Source organism: Ostrinia nubilalis, chromosome 29, assembly GCF_963855985.1.
Source record: "Ostrinia nubilalis chromosome 29, ilOstNubi1.1, whole genome shotgun sequence".
Classification (NCBI taxonomy): Eukaryota; Metazoa; Arthropoda; class Insecta; order Lepidoptera; family Crambidae; genus Ostrinia; species Ostrinia nubilalis.
This window is the reverse complement of record NC_087116.1, coordinates 4,748,069-4,769,498: the sequence shown is the minus strand read 5'-3', so window position 1 is coordinate 4,769,498 and position 21,430 is coordinate 4,748,069. Positions and strand designations below refer to the sequence as shown.

Genomic DNA, 21,430 nt, shown 5'->3' with positions numbered 1-21,430 from the left:
CGTTTCACCGTGTGTTCTGGGCCTAACTGTACACGTAAAGGAAAAGGTACATAAAAAATAGGTGACCGTCTTATTACCATGAAAATACATTTCATTGCACCCATACACATACAAATGACAACAAATACATACAACTACATATTTATGTCTAAAGCCCGGTCTGTGAGCACGTAGAATTTTGTCCAATGACCCCAAGCTACCCATCCTGTCGCGCTCGCACACTCACTGCGGGCACCCGTCGCCACAGAATAAGTAATAGTACAGGTACAGAAGGATTACTCCGCAAAACGATTTAAATAAATGCGAGTCTTGGTACGACGCGATACAGTGGAATTCAGCTCGCACAGCACTACGTACCTACAATTTTATTCACCTACAAGTTTTGTCTCTTTCTATCGCGTGCCTCTGAACTCTTCTTACGCTGTTAGGGTTGCTGTGTAGTGAAAAAATAATTAATCTACTTATTTGTAATGAGGTACGTATGTAGGTAAGTATGCATTCATTATGGAAAACCTTGGGAGAGGCCTTTGTCCAGCAGTGGACGTCATTTGGCTGAAACGAACGAACGAATTCTGAGCAGTAGTCATGGTAGGTTAGGTTCCTATACTATCCTAAGAATTATTGATTACCTACATGGCCAACATACCTATCAGCATCTTTGGGAAGCGAAAAAAAAAGATAAACCCGGTAGATTTCTTTTCGAATTTAAACACCCGAACGCCACACAATATTTCTTTCTCTTTATGTCCATTTTTAAATAATACTTCGATCATAGAATTATAATCATACTACAACGCACGCCAGCGTCCTGACGGGCGCGCGCGTGCCACTCGACTGATATAATACCCGCCGGCGGGGCGCTTCGCTGTAGGTAATTATCGGATGTACCGCGCGGAGTGAGCCAGGCCTGCCGTCGCACAGTCGCGGCAGCAATTAATTACGCGCGAGCGATAAGGATGGGTAGCTTGGGGTCATTGGACAAAATTCTACGTTCTCACAGACCAGACTATAATTAGAATGTTATAACATTTTCTAGAAATAAGTCTATTACGAAATACACTGAAGAATTCAAAACAACGAACAATTTTTTTCGCGATAGTAAAATCGGTGATTTGGCATAAGTTTTAATGCTTATACACGGTGGAAACGATAAGTGATCTGACTCGATTATTTCTAAACTATACAAGATATCGAAAAATTGGTTACTGACCCAAAAGTGAATTTGCTATTATTGATACCGTTTGATAGAGCTCGTGAAGCACTTTCAGGATCAGTAACCAGTTTTTCGATATCTTGTATAGTTTAGAAATAATCGAGCGAGATCACTTATAGTTTCCACCCTGCATAACCGAGTACTGTCAAATATTACTAGCTCTTTCTAATATACAGACAGAGAAAACGAAGGACTTCTAATTATAATGTGGTACTAACTTTTTATTTATACAGCAATAGTCCAATTTAAAACAAGTGACAAACCTATATTTACACAAAAAGATTGTAAATAGCTATGAGAAGTTGATATTTTTACTATTACATTATTGAAATTAAAAAAAAAAAACTATAGGTTTAACTAGGTCAGTGCCTGAGGTATTAAAGCGGCACGGGAGGGGTGACACTGACATATTATGACGTGACGCATACAAATCTGACGTCTCACTGACATTTGACGCAACAAAACTCACCCTCCCGTGCCTCAGGCGCTGATCAAGTTATGCAATAGGCCTATAGAATTGTGAAATCTAGCAACTGCTGTGATTTTTACATGAGACAAAAGCGGCCCTAAGACGATCAATCGCGATTGTCAATGTATTTACGTTATTGACAATTCCAATTGACGGAAACGATTGTCAATGGCTCAGCTATAGATGACCCACGCTGAACTGTCCCACCAAACTCAATGGTCTCCAACATGGCAAAAATCAGAACCAGCGATCCGGTATTGACGGTGGCGCCCCACTGTCAATGTCATGGATAGGACAGTTCAGTATTTTGGAACTATAAACGATCAATATTAGCTTCAATGGCACCTGTCAATTGGGCTTCAATTAATTATCATCAATTTGCTTCAATCACGTAAATTCAATTGACAATCTCTTCAATGCCTTTTGTAAACGATCAATTTCAATCACGTAAAATTGACAATCGCGATTGATCGTCTCGGGCCGCTTAAAGGGACTGTGGTATAAATTATATTATCTAACTAACGCTCTTTAAAATAACTACATTTATAAACATTATTATAGTCAAATGTTTATAATATTAATACACGTTAAATACCAAATAGTTTATGTACATTTTGAAGATACAATGAGAACATTTAAAACTAAATAAACGTCAAATTCAGTTCGTATAACCTGTTCAACTTTAATCATGAAAAAATACCAAAATCAAACTATTTTTTAGCGTCAAAGAGTTCATGACACCCAAAGTAGCCGAAAAGTTCGCAACACGTCTCGCCTGTATTCACAAACATTACTGTGAGGTCTCACAGTGCGCGTGGACGCACAGGGTCACACACGAACCAATCAGAGAGCTCTATTCAACGCTGTGCGTTCGATTTGTGGTGAATACGGGGGTTTGTTGCAATGAGGGCTATCGTTTTAGGGCTCACCAGTTTGCGCCACTGTAGAGTAAGGTCCTGTCACTTGCTAGTAGCGAAGACAGTGGCACCAACTGGTGAGCGCTAAAGTGGTAGGAGGACTATCGCATTTGCACTCATCAAGATGGCGCCACTGTAGAGTAAGGTCCTGTCAATCGCCAACTGTTAAGTATAAAAACGATAGCCCTCATTGGAATAAGGTTGTGTTGTCAACGTTTTGGCCACTTTGGGTGACACGACAATTTTTTTTATGCAGAAAAAGGCAGGTATTTGACAGAAATCGCACCTGGTGTTAAGTGAGATGCTGTCTAAGATGGATGTCTAGGATTCGACACTGACTATATTTCTATAGTAACGCGGCCTTCGGCGTTTATAGGAAACCACAGTCTTACCGCAGCGTTGGTGATGGGAAAACTTTATGCCCACATGCCCAGCGTTGGGCCGTCGATGACGTAACAACATTATTGGCATTCCTTGAGCACTTGCAGCGATTTCCTGAACAACTCTTGCTGAGCGCGTGCGTGTTTGATTTCTAACTCCGCGAGATCTATAAGACTGTGGAAAAAATAAGGTTTTAATCAACAAAATCAAAATCTACTATCCGTTCGCTTTAAGTTTGCCGCTGGCGATATGACGTTACTCGAAGGGAAGCGTTTATAACTATAACAAACTATATTTAAAATATTTTTTATTTATTATTATTGATAAAAAATGTGTATTTGCGTAAAATAAGACACATTAATTGCGTTTAATCGCGGTTGGGGGAGGGGACGCGCATTCCACGGACCGGCAAACTTAGCGCGAACGGGTAAATATTTTATTCAATTTTGACCACTGGTAGCACTAATTATGAAGGGACACTTATAGGGATATTTCCTGGTTAAAAAATAAAGTTTGAATTACTCCGTCGGTTAACTTATCAAAAAATACTAGACACGTATTTTTTACTTTTCAAAAAGTAAAATTGAAAGAGATAAAGCGCGCCAAAGTTAAAATGAGAGGCGCGTGACATCAAAGCGCGCTTAAAGGTGCAGCACGTTGTGACGTCACGCACTCGGAACTTCAGCGCATCATAACTTCGTAATTACTTGTTTGATTGAAAAATAAAAATATACGTGTCCAAAGTTTTTTCATAATATAATTGACGGTCTAAAACTTTTTTTAAACTAGCCTATTTTGTAATAGGCTAGTTTAAAAAAATTTTTAGACCTTATCTTCCGATTAGTATCAATTTTGGACATTAAGACAATGGAATAAGGTGCAGATGGGGCAGCAAGGTTCTGGAGTGGAGGCCGCGTACCGGAAAACGCAGCGTGGGACGTCCACCCACAAGGTCGACCGACGACATCATAAAGGTATCATCATCATCTTAAAGCAGGAAGGCGCTGGACGCAGGCCGCTACCAACCGGGTAACATGGAAAGCATTGGGGGAGGCCTATGTTCAGCAGTGGACGTCCTATGGCTGAGATGATGATGATGATGAATGATGAGACAATTTGACATCATACCCCAATAATTCGAAATCACAACTTTTCTAAAAAGACACTTCATTCTGGTTTTAAAAACTTAATTAATTTTAAATTACCTGTAAATTACGATTTTTGATCGCATCGTAATTGAAAAAAGTAGTTTATTTGAGTTGAAAAAATAGTGACGTCACTTGCTTGTAGTACCATACAAAATCTATGGAAGAGTTTCGTTTTGACAGTTTTAAAAAGTACGTCAATTGATTGGTGGTGTTAGCATGTCAATTTGGGACATAAAGTCAATGGAATAAGGTCCAAATTACCTCTTCCTGAAAGCAGCCACGCGCCTTGCACGAAAGTCGAGCAACTCTTCGCGCGCGCGCGCCGATAGTTGCTCGAATCGCGCGCACGCGTCCGCCTGTTGCTGCTCCGCCTGCAACCACATCGGAAACGGTACAGCCGACAGCTAAACTATAGCCTATATTCGCACATTTATAAGAATTGCTCTCGTGCATTTTATTTTCTAAAGTGACAGTTTTTCTAATGTTTATGTCTAAAAAGTTATGCAGTAAAGTTTTATCAAAATCCGTTCCGTAACTTTTGCGTAAAGTAAAAAACATCCATGCATCCTCACAAACTTAGGCTAGGTTTTCACCAAGGCGCAGAGCGGAGAAATGTTAGATCGTCAGTCCACCTAATGGGGGTTTGCCCAGTGTTTGAATAAACAACACTTTTCTCCGCTCTGCCTTGGTTGGGAACCGGGCCTCATACATTTATAAATATTAGTAGCATTTAAATTAAAAGCCATTATAGTTCTTGCAACTCCCGAAGTGAGCTTTCCTTGTGTGTACGTGTACATGCACATAACGATAGTGTAATGTCTAACGCAAGACACGGGAAAACTTTTATGACGCCACTATGTAGGACTAATTATAGAAATAACTGTTTTGTCATTAGAGCCTGCAAAAAGTATGACAGTGATTATGGTCACGTTGACATATTTCACGAGAAGCCTATGCGGTTCCGTGGCCTAATAAAGGCATAAAATGTTGTTTTTACTAGTGTATAATTACCCTAACATTGCAAAAAGAAATGCTGTGTATACCTGTAATTAAGGTCATATACGTATCATGTGTTAAACCATGTTAAAATGTATGAACTGTATTATGTATGTGACTTTGTTGGTGTACCTAATAAATAAATAAATAAATAAAATGTGTATTAATACACCTTACAAATAAGATTTGCGCATGGTTTGAAATGTTTTAAATGTTTAAGTTAGCTGTAAGTATTGTGAATCTGTCTTTTCAACCGACTTCAAAAAAAGGAGGAGGTTCTCAATTCGACCCGTATGTTTTTTTTTTTTTTCTATGTTTGTTACGCGATAACTCCGCCAATTATGAACCGATTTGAACAAATCTTTTTTCAGCGTATAGATAATACCTCAAGGGTGGTCCCATTTAAATTTAATAATAAAAAAAAACAACCCCCAAGGGTGGAAAATTGGGGATGAACTTTTTTATACGCAATATCTCCGCCGATTATAAACCAATTTGAACGATTATTTTTTTGTTGAATAGGTATTATCAAAAGGGTGGTTTCATGCGAATTTGAAGAAAATATTTCACCCCCAAGGGTGGAAAATTGGGGATGAACTTTTTTATACGCAATATCTCCGCCGATTATGAACCAATTTGAAACGATTATTTTTTTGTTAAATAGGTATTATCAAAAGGGTGGTTTCATGCGAATTTGAAGAAAAACTGGTCATGGTAGGTACAACTCCTTAATGCTTAGGAGTTGTAGGATAATTCTTTAAATATTATAAGTACAAATAGACCAACAGTTGTATTCTTTCATGTTTTTAAGGTGGGCTGACGGTTTAAGGTCTTTTTAGGTTTCCTATATGGTAACCTGTATTTTGTAGGGAATATTATTTTACACTAGACATTAAGAATATGGTCTCAATGTTCTGCCTACCTTCAGTGGTATCATCAAGGTAATAATTAGTTAACTAAAAAGCAAGAAATAAGTAAAATTTTATAAAAAAAAATAAAACCGACTCCAAAAAACCTACACTAAAAAGTAGAAAAATAATTACTAATTACCTACTTATTTATTAGGACGAATTATTAATATTTATGTAGGTATACCATGATTGATACTTTTGGAGTCGGTGCAGGCAAACTACATGTTTCATAATCTTGGCACCGACTCCAGAAGTATCAATCATGGTATACCTACATAAATATTAATAATTCGTCCTAATAAATAAGTAGGTAATTAGTAATTATTTTTCTACTTTTTTCAATTTTAAATTATCAGTTAAAACTCATAGGCATGTGTAAAACTTATTATTTTTATGCTACTTGTATCATAATATAAGCTGTAAAGAATAAAGAAAATAAAAAAATAAATAAAGAAAACAAAAAAATAAAAAAAACTTTAAACAACGAACAGTAGCGAGCCACCACACGTGTGAAGCTCACTCGCCTTCGTGAATCGCAACAACTATAGTCATAAAATATACTTATAGTTAATAAAGCGTGCATTACCTCTTGTACCTCCATCGGCTGGGTGCGGGACAAAAAATGTGTGTTACGCACAAAATTGATACAACACGTGTTGAAAAGAAAAACTTGACAATTTAAGCCCTACTAGCTTTTGCCCGCGGCTTCACCCGCGTGAAATTTTGTTTGTCACAGATCTTCATAAATTATTCTGGGTTATAAACAATAATACTGTAAAGTTTCATCAAAATCCGATCAGTAGCTTTTACGTGAAAGAGTAACAAACATCCAGACATCCATACAAACTTTAGCATTTATAATATTAGTAAAGCGGGGAGAACCGCTTTGGTGGAAACCGAGCCAAAGGGTCAGTTCATCTACTACAGATAAAAGTCCCTGACAGTAAATCAGAAACTTATCTGTCTGATAAACTAAACTTTTTGAGTCTGTTAGCATAAGCGGCAGAACTATCGGCCAAAGTCGGTGGTCTGCGCTTAGGCTTACACCACTTGAAGATAGTTAATCAGGAACTTATCTATCAGATAAACTAGCGAACTTGTTAAGATGTAATTAAATAACTTACAGCGTGTACATCTTTGTTCTTCGCTCTGGCTTTTTCGAGGTTCCTATTGGCGGCTTCGTACGCAGCTAGGCATCTGAAAATACATTTCCAAAGTGAATTCTATACATCTACTTAGATTGATATAGCCTAGTCAGGGTTTCCCAAAGTGGGGTACCCCATTCGACGGCAGGGGTTCGCGACAAGATTTACGTAATGGTGCCAGAATTAAAGTTAAAATTGTCCGAAATTACTCCTAAACTTGACTCCATTTGCGTCAAGAAACAAGCACACCCACCACATTCATATTAAAAATAAATTTCTGGCACTTTATTTGATACCTTTTATTAAAATTAAAACCTAATTTTTTCAATACTCAATGTTATTATTTTCTTTGGAGGGAGGGGAGATTTAATTAGCTAGTTAAGAAAGAAAGAAACATTTATTACGATGGACATCACTTAGTTAAGGACAGAGAACGTATACGGAAAAAGATTAAGGGAGTTAAGGGGTTCACTGTGACCTGAAAACTTTAACAGGGGTTCGTGAAGCCGTTGAGAAACCCTGGCCTAGATGGATAGTCTTTATACAGTCAGCGTCAAATAGTTCGTGACATACAAAGTAGCCAAAAAGTTCGCAACACGTCTTTGTTACAATTGGAATAAGGTTGTGTTGTCAACTTTTTGGCCACTTTGGGTGCCACAAACTATTTGTCGCTGACAGCACATATGGCCATACATTTTTATAGCAATATAGCTCTAATTGCAACCACATAAGAGTGAAAACAACTTACCTCAGCCTTCTAACCAGCACAGCTTTCGCCGCGTGCGCATCTCGCATGTAGTAACGCAGAGTGTCCGCCAATTTCAGGTCTTGGTCAGACGCCATGCGACCTTCGATTTTCTGGCGTAGGAAATAAGATTTATTAATAAAGTAAGATTATACAGGTCCAAAGAAGCAGTAGAATTAGTATGGAGGTTTCACAGATGCGGATGGGATGCAGTGCGTTTAAAAATAATAATTATCTATTTATTTTTGTTAAACTAAATTATTATAGTACTGAGAATAATTAAATTATGATGATTTTACAAGGTTCTTGTGACAGAAGACTAGCATTACACTGCTGTAAACTAAAATTTTGATGGTGATGATGATTGTTAAGGATTCCTATGGAAGACTTCTAAAATTATCATAAGATGATGGTGAAATGGTCCTTGGGAGCTTAACGGCCAGCAATGATAATGAAAATGACGATGATGATTGTAAAGGGTTCATGTGGGAATGTTACGTACTCTCAACTGCTATAGTTGATGATTATTATAAAAGGCTCTTAGGAGAAGCATACGTCTGCAGTGGACTAAAGCCTGGTCCGTGAGCACGTAGAATTTTGTCCAATGACCCCAAGCTACCCATCCTTATCGCTCGCGCGTAATTATATTGCTGTCGCGACTGTGCGACGGGCGCCCGCAGTGAGTGTGCGAGCGCGACAGCAACATTATTACGCGCGAGCGATAAGAATGGGTAGCTTGGGGTCATTGGACAAAATTCTACGTGCTCACGGACCAGGCTTTACCAAATGATGACGTTGACGATGATGATGGCCACTTACCCGGCACTTGTCAAACGTGTCGGCGGCTCTTGTAAGGAACCGTTCAGTGGGCGGCTGTTCACGTGTGGCCAACTGTGTGATGCACGAGGATAACTTGATGTGAGCGTCTGCCACTTCTGAGGAACGATAACACTGATGTTACTATGATTTATCATAGAACAGAAATGTTTAGGCTGGGTCCATCTTACTTAAATTAAAATAGAAAAGGCACGGGTCATAACGCGACATTTATGAATGAGTTACGTTATGTACTCACGGCTTGACGTTTCGGCTGCTATGCTGTAGCCGTGGTCACAAGCAAACTGGCGGCTTTTTATCAAAAAGTCTGTCAAACTCCATACAAAAACACAGGTTATGGTTACTTACAGTTACAGTTAGTGTTCCTGCAGAAACGCAGTTTCCTGCTCGAAGAAGTCGTTAACGTCACGAACCGTCGCTCCTAAGTATATCTGTCATAGTAAAAGGACATCTGTGCTAGCAGGTCACAGCACACACACACTTGTGCTCGGAAGTCACATACCTGCGCTTGAAAGGTACAAACTTGTGCTTGGAAGTTAGATATGTGCCCTGAAGTCACTCACCTTTGTGTTTAGATGTCATTCGGTCGACACGCGCCACGGCATCGCGAAGATGCGAATAATATTCTTGCAAGAACGCAGTCTCCTGCTCAAAGAAGTCGTTGACATCGCGGACAGTCGCTCCTAAGTATATCTGTCATAGTAAAAAAGGACATCTGTGCTAGCAGGTCCCAGCACACGCACACCTGTGCTCGGAAGTCACATACGTGTGCTTGAAAGTCACAAACCTGTGCTTGGAAGTTAGACCTGTGCTCAGATGTCACTCACCTTTGTGCTTAGACGTCATGCAGTCGACGCGAAGGTGCGAATAGTATTCTTGCAAGAACGCTGTCTCTTGTTCAAAGAAGTCGTTGACGTCACGAACCGTCACTCTTAAGTATATCTGTTACAATAGTCGCGCACTTGTGAACGTCACAAACCTGTGCTTGGAAGTTAGACCTGTGCACAGAAGTCACGAACCTGTGCTCAGAAGTCACATACCTTTGTGTTTAGAGGTCATTCGGTCAACGCGCGCCACGGCATCGCGCAGATGCGAATAGTATTCTTGCAAGAAAGCAGTCTCTTGTTCAAAGAAGTCGTTGACGTCGCGGACCGTCGCTCCTAAGTATATCTATCACAATAGACGCACACCTGTGCTCGTAAGTCACGTACCTATGCCTGGAAGTCACATACCTGTGCTCTTAAGTCATTTAACTGTGCACAGAAGTCACTCACCTTCGTGCTTGGAGGTCATTCGGTCGACGCGCGCCACATCATCGCGCAGGTGTGAGTAGTATAATTCTTGAAGGAACGCAGTCTCTTGTTCAAAGAAGTCATTCACAGTCGCACCCAAGTATATCTGTCATATTAACCGGGCATCTGTGCTAGTAGGTCACAGCACACGCAGACCTGTGCTCGGAAGTTTCATACCTGTGCTCTGAATTTACATACTTGTGACCTTAAGTCACAAACCTGTGTTTGAAAGTTACAAACCTGTGCTTGAAAGGCAAAAATCTGTGCTTGGAAGTTAGACCTGTGCTCTGAAGTCACGTACCTTTGTGCTTAGATGTCATTCGGTCGACGCGCGCCACAGCGTCTCGCAGATGCGAATAGTATTCTTGAAGGAAAGCAGTCTCCTGTTCAAAGAAGTCGTTGACGTCGCGGACAGTCGATCCTAAGTATTTCTGTCATAGTAAAAAAAAGCACATCTGTGCTAGCAGGTCACAGCACACACACACTTGTGCTCGGAAGTCACATACCTGCGCTTGAAAGGTACAAACTTGTGCTTGGAAGTTAGATATGTGCCCTGAAGTCACTCACCTTTGTGTTTAGATGTCATTCGGTCGACACGCGCCACGGCATCGCGAAGATGCGAATAATATTCTTGCAAGAACGCAGTCTCCTGCTCAAAGAAGTCGTTGACATCGCGGACAGTCGCTCCTAAGTATATCTGTCATAGTAAAAAAGGACATCTGTGCTAGCAGGTCCCAGCACACGCACACCTGTGCTCGGAAGTCACATACGTGTGCTTGAAAGTCACAAACCTGTGCTTGGAAGTTAGACCTGTGCTCAGAAGTCACTCACCTTTGTGCTTAGACGTCATGCAGTCGACGCGAAGGTGCGAATAGTATTCTTGCAAGAACGCAGTCTCCTGCTCAAAGAAGTCGTTGACGTCGCGGACCGTCGCTCCTAAGTATATCTATCACAATAGACGCACACCTGTGCTCGAAGGTGACAGTACTCGCAGAATTGTGTTCGGAAGTTATACTTGTGCTCATAACTCATTTCACTTGGTCGGAAGTCACATAATTGTGCTCTTAAGTCATTTAACTGAGCTCGAAAGTAACACACCTGTGCTTGAAAGGCATAAACCTGTGCTTGGAAGTTACACATGTACTTCAAAATTACAGACTTATGCTCACAAGTCACTCACCTTTGTGCTTGGAGGTCATTCGGTCAACGCGCGCCACGGCATCGCGAAGATGGGAATAATATTCTTGCAAGAACGCAGTCTCTTATTCAAAGAAGTCGTTGACGTCACGGACCGTCGCTCCTAAGTATATCTATCACAATAGACGCACACCTGTGCTCGTAAGTCACGTACCTATGCCTGGAAGTCACATACCTGTGCTCTTAAGTCATTTAACTGTGCACAGAAGTCACTCACCTTCGTGCTTGGAGGTCATTCGGTCGACGCGCGCCACATCATCGCGCAGGTGTGAGTAGTATAATTCTTGAAGGAACGCAGTCTCTTGTTCAAAGAAGTCATTCACAGTCGCACCCAAGTATATCTGTCATATTAACCGGGCATCTGTGCTAGTAGGTCACAGCACACGCAGACCTGTGCTCGGAAGTTTCATACCTGTGCTCTGAATTTACATACTTGTGACCTTAAGTCACAAACCTGTGTTTGAAAGTTACAAACCTGTGCTTGAAAGGCAAAAATCTGTGCTTGGAAGTTAGACCTGTGCTCTGAAGTCACGTACCTTTGTGCTTAGATGTCATTCGGTCGACGCGCGCCACAGCGTCTCGCAGATGCGAATAGTATTCTTGAAGGAAAGCAGTCTCCTGTTCAAAGAAGTCGTTGACGTCGCGGACAGTCGATCCTAAGTATTTCTGTCATAGTAAAAAAAAGCACATCTGTGCTAGCAGGTCACAGCACACACACACTTGTGCTCGGAAGTCACATACCTGCGCTTGAAAGGTACAAACTTGTGCTTGGAAGTTAGATATGTGCCCTGAAGTCACTCACCTTTGTGCTTGGAGGTCATGCGGTCAACGCGCGCCACGGCATCGCGCAGGTGCGAATAATACTCTTGAAGGAACGCAGTCTCTTGCTCAAAGAAGTCGTTGACGTCACGAACCGTCACTCTTAAGTATATCTGTTACAATAGTCGCGCACTTGTGAAAGTCACAAACCTGTGCTTGGAAGTTAGACCTGTGCACAGAAGTCACGAACCTATGCTCAGAAGTCACATACCTTTGTGCTTGGAGGTCATTCGGTCGACGCGCGCCACTGCATCGCGAAGATGCAAGTAGTATTCCTGCAAGAAGGCGGTCTCCTGCTCAAAGAAGTCGTTGACGTCGCGTACCGTCGCTCCTAAGTATATCTATCACAATAGACGCACACCTGTGCTCGAAGGTGACAGTACTCACAGAATTGTGCTCGGAAGTTATACTTGTGCTCATAACTCATTTCACTGTGGTCGGAAGTCACATAATTGTGCTCTTAAGTCATTTAACTGAGCTCAGAAGTAACACACCTGTGCTTGAAAGGCATAAACCTGTGCTTGGAAGTTACACATGTACTTCAAAATTACAGACTTATGCTCACAAGTCACTCACCTTTGTGCTTGGAGGTCATTCGGTCGACACGCGCCACGGCATCGCGAAGATGCGAATAATATTCTTGAAGGAACGCAGTCTCTTGCTCGAAAAAGTCGTTGACGTCACGGACCGTCGATCCCAAGTATTTCTGTCATAGTAAAAAAGGACATCTGTGCTAGCAGGTCACAGCACACACACACCTGTGCTCGGAAGTCACATACCTGTGCTTGGAAGTCACAAACCTGTGCTTGGAAGTTAGACCTGTGCTCAGAAGTCACTCACCTTTGTGCTTAGATGTCATGCAGTCGACGCGAAGGTGCGAATAGTATTCTTGCAAGAACGCAGTCTCCTGCTCAAAGAAGTCGTTGACGTCACGAACCGTCGCTCCTAAGTATATCTGTCGCAATAGACACACACCTGTGCTCGTAAGTCACGTACCTATGCTTGGAGGTCACATACCTGTGCTCTTAAGTCATTAAACTGTGCATTCGGAAGTTACGTGCCTGTGCTTGAGTATAGACCTGTGCACATAAGTCGCTCACCTTTGTGCTTGGAGGTCATTCAGTCGATATTCTATATTCTTGCAAGAAGGCGGTCTCCTGCTCGAAGAAGTCATTTGCAGTCGCGCCCAAGTATATCTGTCAAAGTGACCGGGCATCTGTGCTCGCAGGTTACAGCACATGCAGACCTGTGCTCGGAATTTACATACTTGTGCCCTTAAATCACAAACCTGTGCTTGAAAATCTGTGCTTGGAAGTTACACCTGTGCTCTGAAGTCACGTACCTTTGTGCTTGGAGGTCATGCGGTCAACGCGCGCCACGGCATCGCGCAGATGCGAGTAATATTCTTGAAGGAACGCAGTCTCTTGCTCAAAGAAGTCGTTGACGTCACGGACAGTCGCTCCTAAGTATATCTCATCGGTCGTCGTCGTCATGGAACGCATCTGGGGATAGATAGAGATATTAATGTTTAAATACATAAAAAGTTACAATATTTATAACTTCAAAAAGATGAACCCCGAGCAGATCTTTTAAAATAACGGATCACGGATTTTTAAAAAACAAACTGTTTTGTAGAACTCCGCCATCTTTTGCATTGGCGGTACGCAAAGCTATTACAGATGGCGCCAGTGCATGCCAGACCCTAATTAATTCCTTTGGAACACCCAGAAATAAAAGCCACATTCAACATCATCATCATCATTTCAGACACAGGACATTGGTAGCGGCCTGCATCCAGTGCCTTCCTGAGGTCACCTATCCACTTATGGGTGATCATCCTACACTGCGCTTTCCAGTACGTGGCCTTACAACCTTTGAACTATACAAACATGAAAGTGCCAAGCAAATCTATGCCTTACCAGTCCTCCAATAAGGTCCATCTTGCCGCGCGGCTTCACTCACAGATATTATTCAGTCACCCACTGATGACGCATTCAACTTTGAACCTAACAAACCTGTAAGTGCCAACCAATTCTATGCCTTACCAGTCCACCAATAAGGTCCATCTTGCCGCGCGGCTTCGCGCACAAATCCTGCTCATATTCCAGAAAGACTCTGAGATGGGAATCGCTCCTGAATACAGGGTGCGCCGCCAAACGTTGCAGGAACACTTCGTGCATTGCTACGGTCTTCTTGAAGGTTGCTAGATATTCGCTGGGGAAGAAGATCGATTAGAATCATTAGTTTTATGTAGTATGAGCTACCGTTTTCATACTTAATAGTTGGCACCACTGACGAGTGACATAATCTTAATCTACCTACAGGGTTGCCAACATTTTTTCAAAATTTAAAGTATATCAAAGGTCGAAGAAGGAAAACAGACAGTATTTAAAAAAAAATAAAAGTCTCGCTGACGTTTGACGTCTCAAAACACCCTCCCATGCTGCTCCCATACCTCAGGCACTGATTAAGTTAAGCGGTAGACTTTTAGTCCACTCTTGATTCGACTTTGACTCTTGATTAAACAACTTTGGTATGTTGGTTTGAAATGTAATGGAGCGCGAAAATTGAATCTTAGTACGTTACAAATAAAGACTGATTCAGGTTACTCACTCCTCCAACTCCTCCTTCATCTTAAGGAACTCCTCCCGCGTAAGGGCCCCCTCGCCCTCCCCTAATCGCTGAAGTTTCTCGCGCGACGCGTCGAAGTCCGGCCTAGGGGGCGCTGGCGGTATCTGCGAAAATGTAGCGTGTGTAGTTGTGATTGATGCAATTTTCCATTTAAATGTTTAGCTGTCGAGTGAGTATTTTCCATATTTATCTATCGATTTTATGCGAAAGGTCACTGACTCACTCACTCATCACGTAATCTCAGAAACTACAAAAGCTAGGAGTCTCAAATTTTGCATGGGGGTTCCTTTTAGAACGTAGGTGCTCACTAAGACGGGATTTTGCAATATTCAACTCCTAAGGGGGTAAAACGCGGGCAGCCGCTAGCTTCGTCTATAGGCAAACGTGGAAAGACATCGCCATACGGGAGAAGAAGAAAAGTGTTCTTTGCATACCTACTTATGTTGTTGTGTGTAAATAATATGAATTCATATTCTTTAACTCACAATATAACCAGCATACTGCTTATTCTCCTCATAACGGTCGTGGAGCCAGACGAACTCCTCATGCTGTCGGACCACCACAAACTCTTGCTTCTGGAACTCTGGGAGGGTTGTCTTGACTTACCCTGCGCCTTGCCACTTGAGCTTGCTAATCCTTCGGGCTATGACAGCGACTTTAGGGTCTACACTATAACTTGCTTAAGTTGCTTCCCACACAGTGTGAACACGTCACATTTTTCTATACAGACCGAGTGCAGGCGAACGCGAGTTTTAGTGGAGGCCTTTAGTTCGTTTACGAGTGCAGAAGCGTAGCAGATCAACGGACTCAAATTCTCCGATCACCAGGGTCGCTGCATGAAGCCTGTAGCGGTCTAGATAGGCTGCTTGCTTTCTGGGGGATCTGGGATCGTTGGAGTAGTACCTAAGATAACCGCAAATTGCGCACAATCAAGAGACTAAGTGTAACTCGATTGCCCTGCAAAACTAGTTCGTTTACGGATCTCCTTATTTCTTCACAGCTGTCCATAGCACACTGCAACTCTGAGTTTTCTTATATGGCCTTCACTGGTTGGGTTTTATTGGCGGTCAAGCTGTAGATCCTGGCTACACAGGAGTTGCAGCGATAGGCACGAGAGGTGGGAACAGTCCAGTTTATAAGGCCTACAGTGGGTATTATTGTATACTCACAATATAACCAGCGTATTGCTCATTCTCTTCATAACGGTCGTGGAGCCACACAAACTCTTCATGCTGCCGGACCACCACAAACTCTTGCTTCTGGAACTCTGGGAGGGTTGTCTTGGTGTGCACTGTGAACTTCACTTTCTCCTTCTCACTGAGAGCATCTGATATGTCCACCTGTTGATGCAAAACTAAGATTAGGTACCATACTACTGCCACAGAGATATAGAGAGATGCCAACTAATGGACTGAGTTCGATACTCAGTGTCGCATTAGAAATTGACTTAAACAAAGTAATCAAAATTTGTGCTCATTATCCACTGCGGTATCAGAACTCAACGTTCGAATAATCTTTAGTACTATACAAGCAATGTAAACTGTTTACATTATGACGTCGCTGCTGTCATCATTGCTGTCACGAGCAAAGTGTTCAGTTTTTGGGCATATTGCTGCGACACCGGCCCCGCCCCCGTTTGTGGCTACAGATCACAGAAACTAAAGGAAGATGTGACCTCCCTTTAGTTTCCGTGATCGTGACCACACCGGAAGGTATAGTGTAGGCAGGCCCCCCACTAGTTGGATCGACCACCTAGCCGGGAGGAACAGAGGAGCGCTGGACCGGTCGTCGTGGAAGTTCTTGGGGAAGGCCTTTGTCAAGCAGTAGACGTCATTTGGCAGCCACAAATCGCGGGTTCGATCGCGGGTACCGCATTATCGGCGGATGCAAACAGATAATCTGTTTGCATCTGCCGATAATGCGGAATGAAGTAATAACAGGAGGTTTTAGTGAGTAAAGTTGGAGTACCTATAACACATAAGAACTATGTCTTTATTTTAATTCCTATTCAACAAGAGCATCACGTTGTTGCAGCCATCAGTTAACAGTGTAGGTATTTTGTGTTCACATTTCCCATTAACTGTGGGAATTTCCCACTGGGGCAGTGACTCAAGTGACACTGATAAACAATACGTCGTATCGTGTAACGTTATCGATATAAGAGCTAATAAGAAAATTAGTCATGATTTTAATACGAAAAAAACCCTTAATGCTTGTGTATCCAAAAAATTTTACAAAAAAAAGAATCGCTCAAATCGGACTACAAATATTTAAGTAATCGATGTATTTACAGACTGTAAAGATTTCTGGACGACATAATTGTCACGAATTACGACGACACCGAGCAAATTGCGACGTTCAGGTAAACTAAAAATGCTCATAAAATAAAAACTACCCAATTAAATTAGATCAAATTTTTATGGGACCAAGTGACAGCTATTTTGCATCGATCTTAAAAAGAGTTTCGTAAATCGGATCAGAAACCTCGGCGTAATCGGTGTACATACATAAAAAAAAACATGCCAACCAAATAACCCCTTTTGTTGAAGTCGGTTAAAAAAATTCTGAAAAGATCAGTTCATCTATTACATATATTTATTTACCAGCAAGCTGTTATCCGTCAACGAGACGTTTTCATTGGGCTTCTTCTTCTCAACCTTCGCGTCGAGCGATGCGGGCTGAGCGGGCGACGACAGGGGATCATGGTTAGTCTCTTCAACACAGTCCTGGGGGAAGAAATAGTTAGTTAGTTTTGCAGGGCAATCGAATACCGCACTAAGCCTCATGATTGGGCCATTGTGCGCGATTTGTGGTTTATCTTCCTACTCCAACCACCCCAGATCCCCCCAGAAGGCGAGCAGCCCGTCTAGGCTGCTACAGGCCTCCTGCAGCAACGATGGTGATCGGAGAAATTGAGCCCATTGTTCTGCTACGCTGCTGCACTTCATGAGCACATGCTGCGGTGTTTCCTCTGCCTATATGCACCCTCTGCCCAGTGGGCTGTCTGTAACACTTGTTGTGTAAGTGCTTGTTTAACATACAATGTCTGGTTATAACACTCAGGACCTTCCGGATCATCAGGTCATTTAGCCTCCCCTGCAGGAAAAAGGTTCTCTTATTTACAGGCAAATGCGAGGATTTGGCCTACAATCCCCATATCTGGTATAGGAAATCGCTGGTATAGAAAAGGTGATATTGGGTATAGGAAATTGGTAGATTTGAAGATGATAGCTGATAGTACTAATTCATGAGCTATGACATGGCATAATTATGTTAGGGGCCAGGCCTGGAAAAGAACCCTAAATACACCAATGCCAATTGCCAAAAGGGCTGGGGAGAAACCAAGAGAAATAATCTGTTTCTCTTGAAATGTCTTGTCATTACAACGCTGTAATGTGTGGTTAATCACCCATCTTCTACAAGGTGGAGGATTTCCCTGTAAAGATCTTGCAAATGTGTGGAAATAAATAAATAAAAGACTGCATAAGTTATTGGTTGTCTTGTCTGCCTTCTAAATATGCCTGATAATAACTAATTGATTCACAAATTGGTGTAATCACAATTTTATACACAAATATTTCTAGTTAAATGTATATTTCATTAACACATATTTGCTGCTGCTGTTTGCATAAGCTGTTTAAATTATGGTAACAGTTAAATTGTTGTAACAGGATATTGCAAGAATAATGTGTGATGTGCTAGTAATTGATTCAGCATCATTGTATTAATTCCTCACTTAATACTAAGTTATGCATTCACATGGCATTGCGTAGCTTAATTAGCCTGTTAAAATGTACTAAAACTAAAACTTTTATCAATGTTTTTTTTTTATATTGAAACAAAGTCGTGTCCGACCGAAACTAGTTTTACGACCGAAACCGAAACCGAAAACGAATTTCGGCAACGGTGTCTATTTCGGCCGAAACCGAAACCGAAACTTCCTTACAAGGCTCATATTTTGAGGGAAAAATAAAGAAAACGTTATTATAATCAGTCAAGTCTTTATTGTTTTCTCTTTAAATTGCATTAAAATTAAACTTATAAAGCGCCTTTTTTAGTGTCCGACCGAAACTAGTTTTACGACCGAAACCGAAACCGAAAACGAATTTCGGCAACGGTGTCTATTTCGGCCGAAACCGAAACCGAAACCGAAACTTCCTTACAAGGCTCATATTTTGAGGGAAAAATAAAGAAAACGTTATTATAATCAGTCAGTCTTTATTGTTTTCTCTTTAAATTGCATTAAAATTGAACTTATAAAGCGCCTTTTTACTCTAAAAGGTATCAAATTATGTAAGTAAAGGAAACAGAAGGATTTATAGTCTAGATTTTTTTTATTACTCGCAATATTCAGGACATCTACATAACCCGTCCCATGGTCGGGTCTTTAACCTTAATAATTTCTCAATTCAAAATTGGTAGTACGTAAGTTAGTATCTACTGTACTTGCCACTTGGATACCTTGGTGATAAATACTAAAATGAACTTTGAAACTCTGAATCCATAATATTATCACCATGAAATGCACTAGGTATAGTCATTACTACCTACCTAACTAATGTTTGTTTACGTATAGCATTTGCGAACCAAAAAAAAATCTACACTAATATTATAAAGAGGAAAACTTTGTTTGTTTGTTTGTTTGGTTGTAATGAATAGGCTCAAAAACTACTGGACCATTTTAAAAAATTCTTTCACCATTCGAAAGCTACATTATCCAGGAGTAACATAGGCTAAATTTTATTTTGGAAAAAAATAGGGTTCCGTAAAATATGTAGATAATGTAGTCCACGCGCGCGAAGCCGAATATTTTTTTTTGATGTTTACTACCCGCTCTTATGTTATAACGACATAAAACGATATAAAACTTACCAAATTCAAAATAAATCACTAGAAAACTCGCCACCAAAACAAAACTAACAGCAAACAAACAAGCGAGCGAATCACGACATTGGCTCTGATCGGATTCATTCACTCATTCAACGCGCCGAACATGACCGATAACAGCGCGGAAACTCCCGAATGCACATTCGGTTTCGGTCGTAGTTTCGGCAAGTTTGCCGCCGAAAACGAAACTAAACCGAAACTCGTGTTTTTACCGAAACTCAACCGAAAACGAAACCGAAACCGAACATTCGGTCGGACACTAGCCTTTTTACTCTAAAAGGTATCAAATTATGTATTAAAAAAGAAAAAGAAGGATTTATAGTCTAGTTTTTTTTTAATTACTTGCAATATTCAGGACATCTACATAACCCGTCCCATGGTCGGGTCTTTTACCTTAATAATTTCTCAAAACAAAATTGGTAGTACGTAAGTTAGTATAGCGCAGGACCGTTCATTGTGGAAAACCTTGGGGGAGGCCTTTGTCCAGCAGTCGACGTCATTTGGCTGAAACGAACGAACGAACGAAGTTAGTATCTACTGTACTTGCCACTTGGATACCTTGGTGATAAATACTAAAATGAACTTTGAAACTCTGAATCCACCATGAAATGCACTATAGTCATTACTAACTACCTAACTAATGTTTGTTTACGTATAGCATTTATTTGCGAACCAAAAAAAATATTTATAGGTTAGATTAAACTTGATTATACATACTTTTATCAGTCATTTTGAATATTTTTTTTGATGTTTACTACCCGCTCTTATGTTATAACGACATAAAACGAGATAAAACTTACCAAATTGAAAATAAATCACTCGAAAACTCGCCACCACAACAAAACAAAACTAACAGCAAACAAACAAGCGAGCGAATCACGACATTGGCTCTGATCGGATTCATTCACTCATTCAACGCGCCGAACATGACCGATAACAGCACGGAAACTCCGAATGTGCGCACATTCGGTTTCGGTCGTAGTTTCGGCAAGTTTGCCGCCGAAAACGAAACTAAACCGAAACTCGTGTTTTTACCGAAACTCAACCGAAAACGAAACCGAAACCGAACATTCGGTCGGACACTAAAACAAAGTTTAGTACTTTTGGAACAAAACAGGATACAGAAATGTAATTAGAGGCAAAAATTTATTAGAAACTAACGATAACGTCCTTCACAACGCAGAGTACAATTAAAAACCTAAATTCAGCCTAGTTGAATAATAGTTGAATTAGGGATGTCCACGTCATGAGTGTTTTTTATTTCAAATTGGATTTACAACAGATATTTTCGAGTCGGGGTCAAAAGAGTCCGCTAGCATGGAACATGAGTCACCGAAACCACGCTAGGTAAGGTGAAAATATGGTTATTATCTTGGTAATTAGCGATAACAAACAATACAAAGTATTTTGATGTCGGTGACGCCCCCCGGCACCTATCAAATTTTGGACGACTTCCTCCATTAAGATTCTAATTAGAATACAAAAAACTTACCATCATCTTGAAAACTTATTTATAAACACAGTTTTAGAGTATACTGAGTAAATTATTCCAAGATAATTGCAATTAATTCCAAAAAACAAGTGTACGAATGACGCTAAATATTTTTTTAGAATAACTGTCAAAGTCAGCTGTCACGATGACGTTTCCTGCTGAAAAATGTTACCAGTGCTTGATTAAAATATTCTACCTTTTTACCCGACTACGCCAGAAAGAGGGTTATTTTCATATTGAACAATAAAAATTCATTTTTTTCTAGAGAGCTAGTTGAAAAGTATGAAACCCAATTTTTATTTATTAATCTACTAAGCACTGACCACACAAACACACATTGGGCTTTACTA

General features: G+C 40.9%; 1 protein-coding gene across 1 annotated transcript; it reads right to left on the bottom strand.

Annotated features, from left to right (window-relative positions):
• Window positions 1-2,173: 2,173 nt before the first annotated feature.
• Window positions 2,174-21,183, bottom strand: LOC135085724 (sorting nexin-32). The gene is made up of 11 exons (XM_063980523.1): window positions 21,081-21,183; window positions 17,305-17,427; window positions 15,871-16,041; window positions 14,684-14,805; window positions 14,116-14,284; window positions 13,413-13,572; window positions 8,745-8,860; window positions 7,929-8,038; window positions 7,160-7,232; window positions 4,390-4,499; window positions 2,174-3,154 (listed from the first exon to the last, which is right to left on the bottom strand). Exons 1-11 carry the CDS (start codon window positions 21,084-21,086, stop codon window positions 3,061-3,063), a joined length of 1,254 nt encoding a protein of 417 aa, XP_063836593.1. The 5' UTR covers window positions 21,087-21,183; the 3' UTR covers window positions 2,174-3,060.
• Between the last annotated feature and the right edge of the window lie 247 nt (window positions 21,184-21,430).

Bases quoted from the DNA above. Each gene is read 5' to 3' on its own strand.
- LOC135085724 (XM_063980523.1), bottom strand. The intron at 13,573-14,115 runs GTAAGGCATAGA...ATCTATCCCCAG, and splicing joins TGGACCTTATTGGTGGACTG to ATGCGTTCCATGACGACGAC. The intron at 3,155-4,389 runs GTAATTTGGACC...TTTTTTCCACAG, and splicing joins GTGGCTGCTTTCAGGAAGAG to TCTTATAGATCTCGCGGAGT.